The sequence below is a fragment of the Equus asinus genome, chromosome 7, assembly GCF_041296235.1.
Source record: "Equus asinus isolate D_3611 breed Donkey chromosome 7, EquAss-T2T_v2, whole genome shotgun sequence".
Taxonomy (NCBI): Eukaryota; Metazoa; Chordata; class Mammalia; order Perissodactyla; family Equidae; genus Equus; species Equus asinus.
The window spans coordinates 87,548,486-87,564,900 of NC_091796.1; the positions used below are offsets into that span (position 1 = coordinate 87,548,486).

At 37.4% G+C, this 16,415-nt stretch overlaps 1 protein-coding gene across 24 annotated transcripts in view; it reads left to right on the forward strand.

Moving 5' to 3' along the window:
• Nucleotides 1–16,415, forward strand: part of NRXN3 (neurexin 3) — a 1,439,541-nt gene that overhangs the window by 1,282,467 nt on the left and 140,659 nt on the right. For 15 of the 24 annotated variants that reach the window (XR_011504710.1, XR_011504711.1, XR_011504712.1 and 12 more), the window contains one exon: nucleotides 15,714–15,803. The exons of the other annotated variants lie outside the window; for them this stretch is intronic. Coding sequence is in view for 11 of the 15 variants with exons in the window: in XM_070514127.1 (XP_070370228.1) it covers nucleotides 15,714–15,803 (90 nt within the window). In the remaining 4 variants the exon portion in view is untranslated. The remainder of the gene's footprint in view (nucleotides 1–15,713; nucleotides 15,804–16,415) is intronic. 24 annotated transcript variants of the gene reach the window in all.

A 16,415-nucleotide genomic window follows, 5' to 3' on the forward strand; every position in this document is an offset into this window, starting at 1 on the left:
GAAAATAATGAACAGAAAGCATTATTGTTTCTCCAGTTCTGTTACTTCTTAGATACTGTAAGTTCTGGCGATCCAAATACACTTTTCTCCTTCTCTCCTTTGAGAAGTTGGATACTTTTCTTTTGAATTCATGGGTTTTTTATTAGCCACTGGCTCAGCTGCCCTAGCCTACTCTCCATAGCCATTCTTCACAAAGGTGCCAACTGACTTCTTAACGTTTATCTTTTCTTCTACCTATGCTCCCTGATATGTCCATCTTCTGAGTCCCAGACAGCATCCTTTTCATTTTCTCAGCATTGGTTGTCCCTATTTGTTGATGGGAGCTTCCTGCTTGAGCTTCTGTTCTATTTCCGGCCATTGATCTGCTGTTATGAGGGTGGATTCCCCTTAGATGTGACTCAGCCTACTTCCTGCTGTTGACTTTTAGAGATTTTAGAATCTGTTCCCCTATTTATTAAAGGAACAAGAACCAAGTTATGAGTTTTTACAGATGTGTGTATACAGACAAGCATGTACTAGTTTAAAGTAAATTTTTAAAAATCAAACTAAGGCAGATCAGGTTTTATTTATATAAAATAGATGTCCCTTCACGTTTTGCTAACTTCGATATTGACTATACTAAAGTTACCAATCAAAAATCAAAGTTTCCCCTACCAGAATAAAAAGCATATACCATCAGACTTGGCTCCCTATAACTCAGGCAAAGAGGTCACAGTTTTATTAATCTTCTTCTTCTTTTTTGAGTCAAACTGGCTATATGTAGTAGTTGCTCAATAAATGTTAAACTGAAAAATTGGACTGAGATTATTGGACACTTCTTCTGATTTCATTGTCTATATATACACAAAAGTAATATACAAGGTAAAGAACATCCGTTACAAGCATTAAATATACTTGTTTATTTTAAAAGCAATAGGAAAATATCAAATATTTTATTATGAATAACTTTTAAGATTTTACTGGGAATTTTTTGTCAAAATGGTTAAATCTGATTTTATTAAAATATTTTACATTGCTGAGATGATTGCCTGTAGGTTTCAGAGTGTGGATTTCCCATTATACCTAGACAAAATGATAAAAGGGAGGAAGGAGAACATTTAGGCATCCATGAAAGTAAGGAAAAAAAAAAAGCCTGGATATAAATCTAACATAAATATAAATGTAAATTAAAAGTAACTCTAAAATCTTCTCAGACAGCCATGGTTTAGAAATACATATCACTTCATTTTTAAACCTATATAAAACTGTTGTGAGATGCTGTTTCAAATAAAATAGCAATTTATATAAGTGAACTATGCAGTGGAATAGAACCAAAATGCTTTTAGACTTTCAAAGTGAATAGCTGGATTTTTTACTGAATTTTCTCTGTGGTAAAGGTGGAGCTGGACCTCCAGGAGAAGTAAAAATGAAAGTAATGCAAGGAAAAGAATATATTGTTCTCAGGGAAAAGAATATATTGTTCTCAGGGAGCAATTGAAATCTCCTAGAGGAGATAAACCAAGTGAAATCTAATAGGCTGGCTTCAGTTTGCTACTTTCTCCCACTATGACCTCAGAGAATTTTGAGCTCCAAGTAGGTCCATAAAGGGAATTTTGAAATACTCTTAATAGATCTGTTCTTGAAATAAGTCAACTGAACTGACCAAGGTGCTCTGCCAACACTTTGACTCAAGAGTCCTGACCAACCCTGATCCCAGACTTTAATGACGATTCTCTGGTCTTATTTCCATTCTCAGTAGTTGTATGCAATTTATCCGCAACCCTTGTTCCAAGCTCACTTTCCTAGTGGTCTGGTTGAAATGCAGTAGTAGTTGTAGATGTCTCTGATGAACACATCAGTAAAAACATTAATGAACTTTTTTAGCCAATAAGTCCCGCTCATTCTGTAGCTGTGTAATTATATAGCTGTATCGTTCTGTCAGGTTTCAGTTGCCTTAATTTTTTATGGTCAAACAGAACAATTAACATAAGTATACTTTGTTTCTCTCTCTTCTGGCTTTGATTCTCTGATTTGTGCCACTTCCCCCGCTGCAGCTACTTAGAACAAGCAAACTGTTGATTAGAGGGCTGGAGAATTTGAGCAATAATTGCGGACCTTCAAACTTCACCGCCTGAACAGCTGAAATCCCAGTTGACACAGCCAACCTCTAGGGACAAGAGCAACCCTTGTATCTACATTCCTTTGTTAACAGAAACCATTCAAATTCTTCTCTGAAAGTATTTTAAGGATCCATCTCTGTAAATCCCTGTGCTAGGAACTGAATAATAGGAATGAGACCATTATTCAATTAGAACAAATTAAATCCAACAGGATAAGTAAGGAGGAAATCTACATATTTCTTTACTACACACTGTGTCTAGATTCTCCTTTTTGAGTCATCCTCAGAAGTAAATCTTTGAAAGAAAAACAAATAAAATAAATCCTTGGACAGCATCCTTGAGTTTTGGTTAGATGGGACATTTCAATTCCTGTTCAGAAGTCCAAACAGTTGTGAGGACTCCAATGTGATTTAAATGGGCCACCATCCCTGATAATCAGAAATGAAAACATAAAACCAAGAAAACTGAATGCTCTCCTCTCACCTGTCACTTCTTTTATCCTGATTGTACCTTACACTTAGAAGCGTTCTAAGTGCTTTTTGACAAGATAGCAATGTTACGTCAATAGATCCTGTGTGAATTTGAGTGGGTAAATTGAGTCCCTCAAAGGCCTTCTTTTAATCTCTTGGATCATTATTGCAAAGATAAAAGCAGGTTTCTGAAAGAGTAAAATTCAAAGGAACCTAGCAATTAGAAAGATGAAAATACTAGGTTATCTCATCCATTTTCCTGGGTGATTCGGAAATAGCTACACAATAGGAGTTACTCTAAGTTGACTAGTATAATTTTAAATGTTACAGGTGATAGAGTTTGCCTTTCTTCCACCAAACAAATAGATCTGTCTGATTTCTCCTCTTTGGCTTTTCTATAAGAATTTTTGTTCAATTCCTTCATTAGCAATGTCATTTGAAATTATTCTGAATCATTTCTTCAAATCCTGAATATTTATTTTTCACAGATATCTAGGAGCTGTTTCTTGCTGCAAGATGCATGGTCATGTGGAGAACATGCAAAAGCATTTTTTCCTTTGAGATATTTATAAAATCTCTCTCTGTACGTTACACACACACACACACACATACACACGTCAATGGGTAAATATAAAACAATATTGCTTTTGCCCCAGCATAAATAAATGTATTTAAATTTAAAATAGCCTATAGATTCTTAGACGTATTCCTCAGTTAGCCAAGATTTAATATCATGTATTGAATGTCATATTAAATGGCTAAAGGAAGGAATTGTCATTAATGTTTTATTTATTTGTCTCAAATTTGTAGATTTTCAGAGGTCATCTAGACCTTCAAAGGTAAAAATGTAATACTTTGTTGGAGTCAGGACACCTGCCTCTGTTTGAGGTAGCAATAGTCATCAACTTTATGAATATTGTTGAAGACAAGACGTGTCAATGTTGATGTTATTGTATGTTGGGGAGGTCTTTGTGGAAGTAGGATGGTGTAAAAAGATTTAAAAAAAAAATCCCTTGCCTCTAAGGTGATTATAATTTCATACAAAAAAACCCATGCCGACAAGAACTGATATTCAGCACAGGATAATGGAGTCTAGGTATGAGGTAAATATTTAAAATATGTGGATAATTTTACATAATCATTTACCACTTAAAAGTGTAAAAACAAGAAACCCTAATTCAAAAAAATTGCTATTCTGGTCATCACATTTACAATATGAATGAATATTTGAGTCATGACATAAACCTTGACATACCTCTGATCATTCAAGCGTGTTGCTTAAGCTGTCAGTCAAAACATTAGCAATATTAGTTGTCCTTACTCTTTACTTAACCCCTTAATCCCTAGATTTTGGTGCTTTGATCAGTTTTGATGTTTTTCTTTACCGTACACCTGCCATTCACATACTAAAGTGAAAAGTGCTAGCTGGTATCTATCAATTCTGATACTACCTGTTAAGTCCTAGGACAATGACTTCTATAAACTCTTACCAATGAGTTTATAAAGGCTGCTTTTTGCTAATCCATAACTTTAAAAGAGGTTGAAGAGGCACTGCCTACTTTTTAAAAGCCAAGGTTGGGAATGTTTTTTGTCTGGTTTTAGTCTTTAATTCAGTGTTTTGCTTTGTTTTTATTGTTTTGTATTAGGAGGGAGTGTAGACAGGAATATCTCTCTATTGTAAGCCTCGGTAAGACTATTCATGACCAGTGATTAGAGCATACCCTGCAGGAATATAAACCATTTGGTTTGGTTTTAGAAGGTTGGAGTTAGGGAGGAGAGTTGGGTTAGAGTTTTAGAAGGTTGAGGTTAGGGATGTTTGCTCAGAAAAAGAGAAGGTAATCTTCTCGGTTCCCTCTGGAATCATTTAAGAAGTAAGAAATTCTTTGGTTGGGTGGGAGTTACAGTTCCACAATGTCTTGCCAGTAAGTCCTGACTGCTCTTCTTACCAACCTTCTGTCCACTCTCATTTGAATAGTGGTGGAAGAGGGTCAAGTAAGCAGCTCCTCGGCACCTTATTAGCTCTACTCCTTGTTACCTGTAGAGTCAACCCCCACCACTCTCCCTCCATTCCCCTAGTCTAGGTCTGAAATGGGGATTTGAGAAGTATCAGTCCTCTAGTTTTCCTGCCCTGTCCCAACTCCTTCAGCCTTGACCTTTCCCTCTCCTCTCAGGAGCTACATTATTTCATCCCCTCCTTTGGATTTGAAAATTCTCCCTTTAAAATGAGGGAGAGGGCTAAGGGTAGATAACGGGCCCCCTTTCCCTGTCTCCATTCCTGGACCCCTCAGGCTTTCACCACACAAGCTCCTCTGACTCCACAGACAGCAGCTGAGCACTTCCCCCTCGTCCTGTTGGGCCTTGATGGGAACCTTCATATGAGAGAGGGTGCTTCATTTACTCAGTCTCAGATTCTCATCCATCCCAGATTTCCCACCTTCTTGGCTGTGTCCTTCAGTGTTTGCTGCATAACAAACCGCTCCAAAGCATTGTTACTTATTAGCTCATGCTTCTATGCATCCTGGGGATGTTTTTTCTGTTCCAAGCTGGCTCAGATGGAGATGGATGATTTTGATGGCCTCACTCACATGTTTGGGGCCTCAGCTGAGCTGGCTGAGTACACTTGGATGGTGGAGTTTCTCTTCTTGTGGGCTTTCATCTTCCAGGAGCCTAGACTAGCGTTCTTCATATGGCCGTCTCAGGCTTCAACAACATGAGAGGGCAAGCACCAACAGGCAAGGGCTATTCAAACCTCTACTTACGTCACATTTGATAATATGCCCTGTGCCAAGGGGTGGAAAAATAGACTCAACCTCTGATGGGAGGAGTGGCAAGTCCCATTGCAAAGGGACATGGATATCAGAATGGGATTGTAGCTATTTTGCAATTTAACACATTCTCAAAAAGCCTGGGAAAGGCTCTGGTTCCTATAATTCTATTTCCTTCTTCAACTTTCTCCCTCTCAACCCTAAATTGAGGCCTCAAACTGAAGGTGGAAACTAATGACTTCCACTGAGGAATTGTCTCTTCTTTTTCTTTAGAAAATTACATTTTAGAATTAATCTTGGCTCTTCCTACCCTGTCACACATTCTTCTTTTTTCTTTTTCTTTTTTTCTCAATACATCTTATCATTTTGTCTTAAATTGAGTTAATTGCTTTTTAAAAAATTAAATGTCTCTTGTAAAGTTTTCAAATCATTTTTTATATTCCCTCTTGGATGCTTTCAAACATTTTAATTGCTTTTGCTTCAGATATTTGTGAAATATCATTGTTATTTATAAAACGTGTTTTATTTGTATAGAGTGTGTTCTCCCTTTCTTTTCTTGTGTTTGAACAAAGACAGTTATGTTGTAAAAATGGCCCCCATGTTGATCTACTGTTTTCTCTAGACATTTTCTCTGAGCTCAATATATTGCTGTGTATCATTATCCTTTGTTTACAGCCACATTTGAGGCCAGTTCTGTGGTTCTCCCAAACAAATCAATTTGAATTAATTTGCCAAGTAGAGTTAACGAGGCATTGTATGAATCCAAGATGTACTACAGCGACTGTATTCCCCAAGGTTGCTTCTTATTGGGAAAATTTTGATTCTTGCACCACATTGCAGTAGTGTATACCTGACCTTTGAACCTTGTGCTAAATGATGCGTGGCTACCAACCAGTTCATATTTTGAAAAACCTTGGAAATGACATATAACCAAACAAATAGGAGTATAGGCAATTCTTTAATTAATACCTTTGTTGGGGAGAGTGGTCTTCAAGATCCCTACTCTCTGATGCTTGCCTATGCTGGGAGTCCTATTTCTAATGATGTTCTAAGTAGAAGTTTGAGAAACATCAAAACAGGGAAAATATATTTCTTAGATGTTCTTTGAGGTCTCCTCAGCCCTAAAAGTGTAGACTCTTTCTCTCAAAATATAAAATGTGAGTTCCAAAGAACTCTACTCCCAGAGACTGCTTTTTAATTATAAAACACAAAAACCTTCTGTTTAAGAAGGACTTCAGTAGTTATTTGAACTTCCCTTCATCCCCCCCCTCCACACGCACACGTCTTTCTCTGTTACCAACAGGTTCTCTAGCAAGGAGAATTTTCTTCAGACTGTAAAGGCTGCTACAAACAAAATAAATAGGAAAATTTGGTCCTTGAAAAAGGCGAGGAAAGGGTAATAGAGTTCTTCAAAGGAGCTCAAATCTCCAGGTCTTAGATAAATAACTTCCCAGGATGCTTAAGGAATTTGAACTCCAAGCCCCTGATCGTTTGCTCAGAAATAGCTATAGGAGTCAGTTAGAATAGAAAACTAGTTTGGGGAAAGTGTCCTAAATTTTACATTGTGTAAAAGGATGGATCTCTTCAACTTGAGACTGAAATATAAAAGTTCTCAAGTGTTTCATCTGACAGCTAAGTTGGTATACATTTAACCATATTTAACAAAGATTCTAGTGATGGCTAAGGACTAACATGGGCTCATCAAAACAAGCCTTACTAAACGAGTCTAAATTCCCTTTGGATGGCATAAGCAAATTGGGAGAGGAGGAGAATTTTATGAATATGCTGTATCTTCATTTCCCTGTAAGAGTATAAAATAAGCAGAGCTATGACAGCGTCTTAAGGAGATCTGCCTCTGACTGAACTGAAAACTCAGAGGAAGCTCTAATTACTCTGTATCTATTGCTCTATAACAAATTACCCCAAAACTCAGTGGTTTAAAACAACAGACGTTTATTATCTCACTGTTTCTATAGGTCAGGATTCTGTAGCAGCTTAGCTGAGTGGTTCTATATCAAGGTGTCTGATGAGTTGAAGTCAAGATACAGACTGGGGCTGCAGTCATCTCAAGGCTTACCTAGTCCTGGAGGATCTGGTGGCCTTAGTTCCTTGACATGTGGGTTTCTCCATACGGCTTCTTAAGTGTCCTTATAATATAGTAATAATTCTCCAGAGTGAGTGATGAGAGACAGAGAGAGAGGAAGTCGTGGTGCCTTTTCTGACCTAGTCTCTAAAGCCACACACTGTCACTATCCTATTCTTTAGAATTGAGTGACTAAGTCCAGCCCACATTAAAGGTTGGAGAATCAAGCTCCACCTCTTACAGAGAGGAGTTTCAAAGGATTTGTAAACGTTTCAAAACCACCACATAATCCTCCTGTTAAATTCTTTAGAGTCTGGAATGAATGGCCAAAAATATGCGTATCAAATTGACAGATGACAGAGCTAAGAAAGGTATCTTCTACAAGAAAAAAAAGACCTAGAGTTGGAATGCTCCTATCAGATTGGAATGCTGTTATGAAACAAAAAAGAATAAATTTAATAAGATGTAATTAAAGTCTTGCTTTGAGGTATATAAAGTGTATTACCTGAATGCAAGATGCCCCAAACTTTTGGGGAAGCAATTTTAGTTGGAAACAAGCCTAATATGTGACTGTGCTGTGGTGTGGTTGTTTAGACAACTGGTGCAAACCAGTGTACTAGCCAGGTCAAGAGTGGGAGATACATAGTGCAGTGACTGTAATTTTTAGATCCCTTGGGAATAATATATTCATTTGTAGGCATGAGATTCAAGGGTTGGTCTAAAAGACCCATAATTTATAAACACTAGTGATTCCATAAGATCTAATCAGAAAGAAGGCTATAGCATAAGTTTTTTATGGCATCAGAGATATTGATGTTGGTATGACTTTCCTATTCATGAGGATGAAAACGTTCCAATTTTTTGCACATTGAAATTGTCCTCCCAAACCTCCTACCTGTCCTCTGAGCTGTATAGGGACACCATACATGCATGTTTGAATGAAGAGGGGTTTTTTTACTAAATATTCTGGTTTTTAAAGCATTGAGTTTGATATCCTCTGCCTGAGAGGAACGAAAGGAAAGAGGGATGGGGGTGGGAAGAAGAAGGCGGCCAGTGAGAAATGAAAGAAACCAACAAGACTAAAGAGAAACAGGGCGATCACACAGAGGGTAGGCACGCAGGAATGCATGGATCATGTGGAAGAGCAGGCCCGAAAATAACACTGTGGCTTTTGCAATAAGGAAAAAATAAGCAACAACATGAAGGGCTCCTGCGGGAATCTTGAAGCAATCATATGTCAAATGGCTGAAGACCAAACTCTAAGGCTTTATGTTGAAAAGGAAACTTGAAAAGATTTGACACTAAAAATTGTGTAGTGAGATAATTCTCATTAAGTTTGCCTTCTTTTTGGTGTAACCCTTCTGAATCAGGTGTTGTTATAACATTACCAACAATAGTAATAATTCATATTGAGTGCTTATTTTGTGCCACACACTATGCTAAGGGCTTTACATACATTTAGTTCTGTTAATTCTCACAACTCTATGTTTCAGTTATCATTATAATCCTCATTTTATATATGAAGAAGCTAACCCTTAAAGATACACCAAGATGTACTTATACTTAACGTGTTTACCAGAAAGAAACTAGACAAAATCCAGATATTGAAATTGACTAGTCTAGCTTCAGGGCATATTTTGGAATAATTATAGAAGGAAAAAAGTGACAACATTTGAGGAAGGAAAGAAAATTTTATAGTCAATTTATGTTTGGTTAATTTATAGCATGTCATTTTTGAAAGGGCTCTTAAATAAAGAATAGGTGCTAGATAGATGCATCATACTGAAGAAAGTTCCATTAGGTATTACTTGGAAATATTCTCTTAAACTATGAAAGCAAATAAAGATACTGCAATCAGCTGGACCTTGCATTATTAACCTTCCTGGGATTGAAAGTATCCTTAATGGATGAGGACAAGTGAGGAGAAACTCCAGGAGCAACGAGCTTCAGGAAGAGTTGAGAATGGCTTCAACATACAGGGAAAGGATAAGGATGGTGACACATGTTTTAATGGTTGTATCAGGGTCATTAGTATAATAACACCGCAACAGGATGGTACTTTGATCCAGATTTGGGATATGAAAGAGAAGTTCAGTGTTAACATATTTGCATACCAACTACCTCAGACAGCCTTGACAAAGGTGAAGGGATAGGGACGTGGTCACTTGAATAGCTGGACATAGATTACCAGAGTTACATCTCCAGCATGGTCCCCATTCCCCACCCTGGCCTATAAGGTACTCAAACATGAGGACTGAATGTGTGTAGGCACATCAATGAGAGAACATGGCAGAGACCAGAGGTCAATGGAAACATCAAGAATGGAAGGGGCCTGGCGGGTTCTCCAGACAAACATCCTCCCTGCCCCCCACCATCAATACACACATTCCCTTTCACTGTCTCTAGGGAGAAAGATTTTCCATTTTAGAGCCTTAGATATGTGTTAGGGAAAGATCCTCAGAATGAATACAAATCACAGATGCTCCCCATTCCCAGCCCCCTCTAACTCCCCATGAGCTAAGTCCTTGCCTGGATTATTATATTTAATTTGCATAAAATCTTGCCATACGGGTATTATTATCTTCATCCTTTCTTTTTTGAACAGATGAATAAACTGAGACATCTAGATTAACTAAATTGTCTAAGTTCACAGACCTGGTAAATGTCTGAGATAGGATTGCATCCAACCTCTATCTGACTGCATAACTGCTACTCTTTTCACACGTTTGAACCACCTTCGCTTAAATAGCTCAACTCCTGTAGCCTAGAGATGGTGGATCAATACTATGACTTTGATAAAGGAAGGAAATGATAATATGGGCTGCCACTTAGATTTTCCATTTCTGAACATATCTAGAAGACATGAGCAGTGAGCTTCATCAGCCAAGTTGGTATGCCTGGGTGACCCACACTGCTTTTCAGGGGTAAACATCTGATCACTTTGGAAAGGTGGTTCTCCCCGGCTCATGGAACCACGTAAGTGAGTCTGGAAAAGCTCCCTTACTTAATAATGCCCTTGTGCTCTGCGTCTGTTAATTCACTTCCTCCAGCAGATCAGTTTTCTGCTCCAAAAGATTCATTTCTTTATCTTGGCACACTAAATGATCAAGGCTCACAATGTATAAATTGTTCTTTTTTTTCAGCCCCAAGGGTGTGTGTGAGGATTAATGAAATGATGCTTATAATTGCATTTTGAGCTCCTTGGTTGAAAGACATTTTATAAATACAAGATAGCATTTCTTTGTTGAGGTCCGTTTATCTCTTACAAGTGGCCCAACATTCTAGACGCCCTTTGGGTAGCACAACATCCCTCTTTCTGACTCTCGGAGAGTTCATCTGGGTCAACGCCAGGAACAAGACCAGAGCCGAGCTCAGAGTTTCCCCAGTTCCTTTTCTTTAGTGTCTGACATTTACTTTGAAATTCACAAAGTGTTCTTTGGGGAGAGAGACATTGTAAGAACCCCTGAAATGCCCTACTACTTGAGCCTGCCCACATCGATTTTCTTTTGCCTCTGGCTCTAATACATAGTATTCATTCTTTGACTGTTCATTAGACCTATAGTCTCATTTTTTAGTGTCAACAAAGCAATAAAGAAAACTTTTCCTTTCTTTACTCCCAGGACTCAAAACAAAATACAAAAATACCTCTGGCATTAATTTTGCACAGATGAATGTTGTTACAATATTCCTATTAGCATATTCACATGCTTGACAATATTTCAGATGGTATTAATAGTCTACCTGCAAGAAAACATTTTCTGCCAGCCTGGTGTAAATTGCCTGAACCTTTAAGCCACTCTTCCTCAGCTTAGCAGCAGTATATCATCATTACCTCTGGCTGGACCAAGAAATCACATTTGTCAATGCCTGAATTGCTCTTTTATTTTCAGCGGTTTTAGAAACCCATTTTGTTTTGGAAATGGGGTTAGCTGAGTATATTTTTAGAGGATACAAAAATATGAAAAGCAACAGCTGGGAGATTTAGGGGATATTCAGGATGTTTCATTTTCTATGGTCAGTTGATCTTTGGAAGATAAACTTTGTGGGACCAAAGGGAATATGGTCATCTTTTGACCGGAGGCCTGGTGAAGTTCTGAGACGGTGGAAGCACGCCATGGAACCAGTGTGCTTCCCTTAAATCATTAGGAAAGAGTTGAGTCATATTAGTAATAATATTTTCAATAAATTGAATATTTTTCATATCCCAGTTTCTATATGAGCTCTACCTCTTATTATCCTATACCAAGTCCTATGGGGAATTGGGAAATGGGGAAACTGAGGCTGAGTGACTTACACAACGTTACACAGCTAGTAAATCGTAAGGTTAGAACTCAAGGCCAAGTTTGTCTCCAAAGTCCATGGTCTTAACTTCTATGCTGTATTGATTATGACTTTAAGAAAATTGGTATAATGTGTAATGAATAGGATCTATATTTGGACCAATCGAGTGTAAAAATGGTGTTGTGGAAGTTATTTTCTGTGCTATACAAGAGTTATCCCTATCTTTTAGTCCTTCAATTTAAAGAATGTTTACTCCTTTGAGACCATGAACAAATTTCAAATGTACTCCTTTGGGATCATAAAGAGGGACTGACATACTGGGGAACTATTCAAGGGTCAGCTTGCTTTCTTTGTCTTGTCTCCCTCTGTTCTCTTTTCATTTTATCCTAAGTGGATTCACCCAAATGCAGAAAGTATGAGTTATTTCTACATAGGGGCTGGAGCTATATATATGAACCAGTTGGGCCTTAATAATCTCACCTCAGAATATTCTGCTCTTCACAATATTATAATTCAACAGTGCATGTTGTGTGTTTCTCCAGAAGCTGAAATAGATAATATTTGATAATAGAGCCAATTGTCCAAATGCAAATGACCAGAGGTGGCCAATAGTATAAAAAATCTCAATTTCTGATAAAAAATGGGTGGGGAGGCACACACACACAGACACACACACACACACACACACAAACACACGCACACACCATTACCTTTATTTTAAGAAGAATAAAATGCAACTGATCTTTTTTCTAAAATTTAGTTCCATGTAGGTGAGTGTCAGATCCATATAAGTAATTTAAGAACAGTCTGTTTGAAGATCTCATTGTGAAATTTATAGATTTCTCAGTGTGGTTAAGAACTACAGTGATGACATTTTTTTGGTCTAATTAGTAATCACATATGCCTCTTTTTAATGACATTGTGTCATTACTATTCATAAAGCCATTCTTTCTCAAGGATAGCCTCACTTTCTATTGAAGAATTGATTTCTCTCTTTGTTTAAATTTTCATACTGGTTGCTATATGAAATGTACAACTGAATGTCATTAACGATTTAATGTGAATGTATATGAATTTGACGAGGTTTGCTCAGCTTTCAGAGTAGTCCCTATGTATGAATTCCTATATGTAGAAGGTTGTTTGCTCTTCAGTCTAGCAAATGGGGCTCGGGGCAAATGAACTCATTCTCATGCACATGTTTCTAAAACAGTTTTCACTAATTTTTGAGATAAATTAAAATAAAAACCAACAAGAACATGAAAAGAGACTAAGAACAATGTTAATGCGGCAATTTAAACCAATTTGGTTTTCCAAATGACCTTCCATCTTTCACAACTTTTAACAGTATGCAAGCTCACTATCCTTCATGCCAGATACTATCCATCTGGTGTGGAAAACTTAAAATTTTTTCTAAATGTCTTTAAAGCTGAGGTGGAGAAGAACGATTCTCTCTCTTTCGCTTTCCGAAGGGTCTAAGGTTGAATCGTGGCTATGCTGTCCTCCCAATATATCACTTATTGATTACCCAACACTGATTTCACTTTTTCTAGTTGTACCATGTCCCAAAATGATTTCCTGTGGAACTTTATGTTTGGAAGAGTGGATTGAGAGGGGGTGCTTTGGAGGACCAAGAGCCCTATGTATTTGGAGGAAGTAAATCAATGCAACTTCTCAATTAATTAATTTTGTATATATAGAACTCTGGCAATTTGGAACTTTGAATACTTCTGATTTTGCCCTGCAAGTTACTAAGAATATTTAGCTTTATATTTCCTATTGACTTCACTAATCCATTCCACAGTGAGTGGAATGAAGGTCATTAATATTTTTAATGTTGTAGCCAACAATGATAGTTACAGAAAACCCAAAGTAATAGGGTATATTCAAGATGAATCCAGCACCACCCATTTGCCATTTCTCAGTATAATATTCTGTTGTGACTAAAATTTGAGAGGGGTCAAAACTTATGAAGATGGATGACATGCCTTGTGATATCTGTCTCCTGTAGGGTAAGATTAAGAGTTATAGATACAGGTTCTTTCCAGAGACGTGCATGCTCCTTTTTTATGAAGACATGTGAGAATTTACTCACCTTTATTTTTGATTAATAGAATTCTGAGTACCTAGAACTACCAGGAAGAATTATTATAATGATCTGTAACTGGTAGCTATATTAACAGGCAAACCTAACTTCGTTCACCGTGGCTTACTGAAACACCAAGGAGTTAAACTACGTTTCTGTTTTTCCTCCTTGCCTGCACCTTCCCTTTTTTTCTGCGAGAAAAATACTTTGAGGAAAACTTTAAATTATACACTGCGATCCAAAATTGTTAATTGTTCTTTCCATTCATTGCACTTTATCCTTTGATATGTTAATATATCATGTTTTGTGCCAGCCAGATAGGGTCCCATAAGGTTGGCTGGAAACAGATCCATAGTGCCTCTTTCATGAGCTTTGCTTTTTTGCTGTTGTTGTTTTGTTTTGTTTTTATTCCCAGGCAGTGAGGATAATGAGTCAGCACCTTAGAATAATTTGTTCATAGGAGAAATGAACAGAGAGTCTTGGAAACATTTCCCAACATTGCTGCCCCTTTCCCATCCTACCCCTCACAGAAGGCAGGTACCAGTTTAGTTACATGGGGACTCTTCTCTGCCAATAGGAACTCCTATATGGAGCTGGCCCTAAGATTCAAATGCCATGACAAGCTTCTACTATTCACTTGGTGATGCTATATTTAATTCTAATATTCTTTTTGGCTTTTAGACTTCTTTGCAAATTGTTTCCAAGCCACCTGTTTTGAAACTTTGATTTCATTTTTAATGTGGGTAATTTGGAGGAGAATTTCCAAAGTTCCCATACAGGACTATGAGTCAGAAGTAATGAATTAGAATTCACTAGTTTCTGCTTGATTGCTGTGAGGTTGGTTGATGAGACAGAACAGTTCCCAAAGCATGGCTTCATTATTTTGTAATTTGAAGCATATTCATTAAGAGTATATCTGCACAACACCATTCTCCAAGTTTTTCCAGATAGACAAACCATCCAGGGGTGGTAACAACAGCTCCAAAAGGAAGAAGAGGGCATACTAGCTGTGGAAAGCTTTATGCTCGATACTTGAAACTAGTCAAACAGTTCATGCTTGGAAGAAGTATCCCTAACAGGCTTTACGAATGGATGCTTGTTTAGGAAGGACCTCTCATAGGAAGGTAAGAGAGAGGCATACTAGGTAAACATGGAGGCTGTGTCTGTGAGCAACAGTAAAACATAGGTGCTCAAAAGTCTGCAAATGCTCCATCCTTACATTTATAGCTGTTTTTGTTTACAGGTATTTACTTTGGGCTTCCTTTTTTTAAAAATGTGGAACAAATCTGGACAAAGGAAAAGAGATATAAAGAGTCATCTGTAATACTTTACCTATTTAACATAGGTGATGGGTGTCCAGGGACCCCTTTATGGAATAAGAAGTCTCCCTTGGCCATCAAGGCTTAAATTGTCTTCTTTGGCTTCCCTCTGCAGGAAGGTAGAACAGTGACAAAGCTTTGAGAGGAGAATAAAGAAGTGCATGGCCCCATGCTTCTGATAGAATTCAGCAGAGTGAGAGTAGAGCCTGTATGACTGAGACACTGAGTGTCCCCTATCACTTTATGAAGCTGATCTGGCAGGTAAATTACTCAAAGATTGAGGAGATCCTCGTGCTTCCATTGGCCCAATTAAGGTATAGTTGGGGTGCAATGGAGAAGAGTGAAAGTAAACCCATTTCTCTCAATGGCCAAACCTCTTACTAATTCCCCTCCTATGCCACATTTTCAAAACATAATGGAGCACTGCATAGCTAGGACTAGCCTGACCTCAAACCTGTCACCCAAGGGCAGAGTGACTTCAACTCCACCTCTACTAAAGATAAATTGATATCTATCTCTAAAAACTTCATAAAACAAACCAAAAACCTAGGATGTTTTTAATGACTTATTGACTTTTCAGATTGTTCTTTAAGCTGTTTTTTAAACTTTAAAGGCAACACTGATAATGAACGCTTCCAAATGGTAAAACAGAAAATCCCCTTCAAATATAACCGGCCCGTAGAGGAGTGGCTGCAGGAAAAAGGTAACCGTCGTTAAAAACTTTCGTTTTAAAATCATTTGATTCTAAATCCTCATTTTTAAAGCCTGCAAATAAATGTTCCTTAAATGATAATCGCCTGCTGCATAAATGACTGTTTTAATTTTCATTATAATTTGTGTCAGCTTCCACCTGCCATATGTTGATAAATCATGCTATAATACATTGCCATTAAAATACAGTTAAAGGGACTAACATCTAGCTTGCTATCAGCGTGACAACCACAAACAAGAAATTCCAGGAACCTCTAAAAAAGAAATGTATTATGGCAATTTAACCACTGCATGACATTATTTGTTAATTTGTTTTAAATCACCTCTTCTACCAAAGCTTTCTAAAGACCTTTCAAAAGTACTATTTAAACTTACATCTTGAGGCTGTTTTGGCTTTACTATCTAGAGCATGGTTAGCAAAAAAAAAAAAAAAAAAATCACAGATCGACTCTTGTCACTTAAACTGCTTAAAACAAATGTTATAAGGGGAGCAATGTCATTTAACATTTGTTTTTAAACAAAGAAAGAATGAGAAAGATGAATTTTGCCTTTAGATTCAAACTTAGAGGCAAAAATGTTTCATAAGAGGTTAATTGTGTCCTAG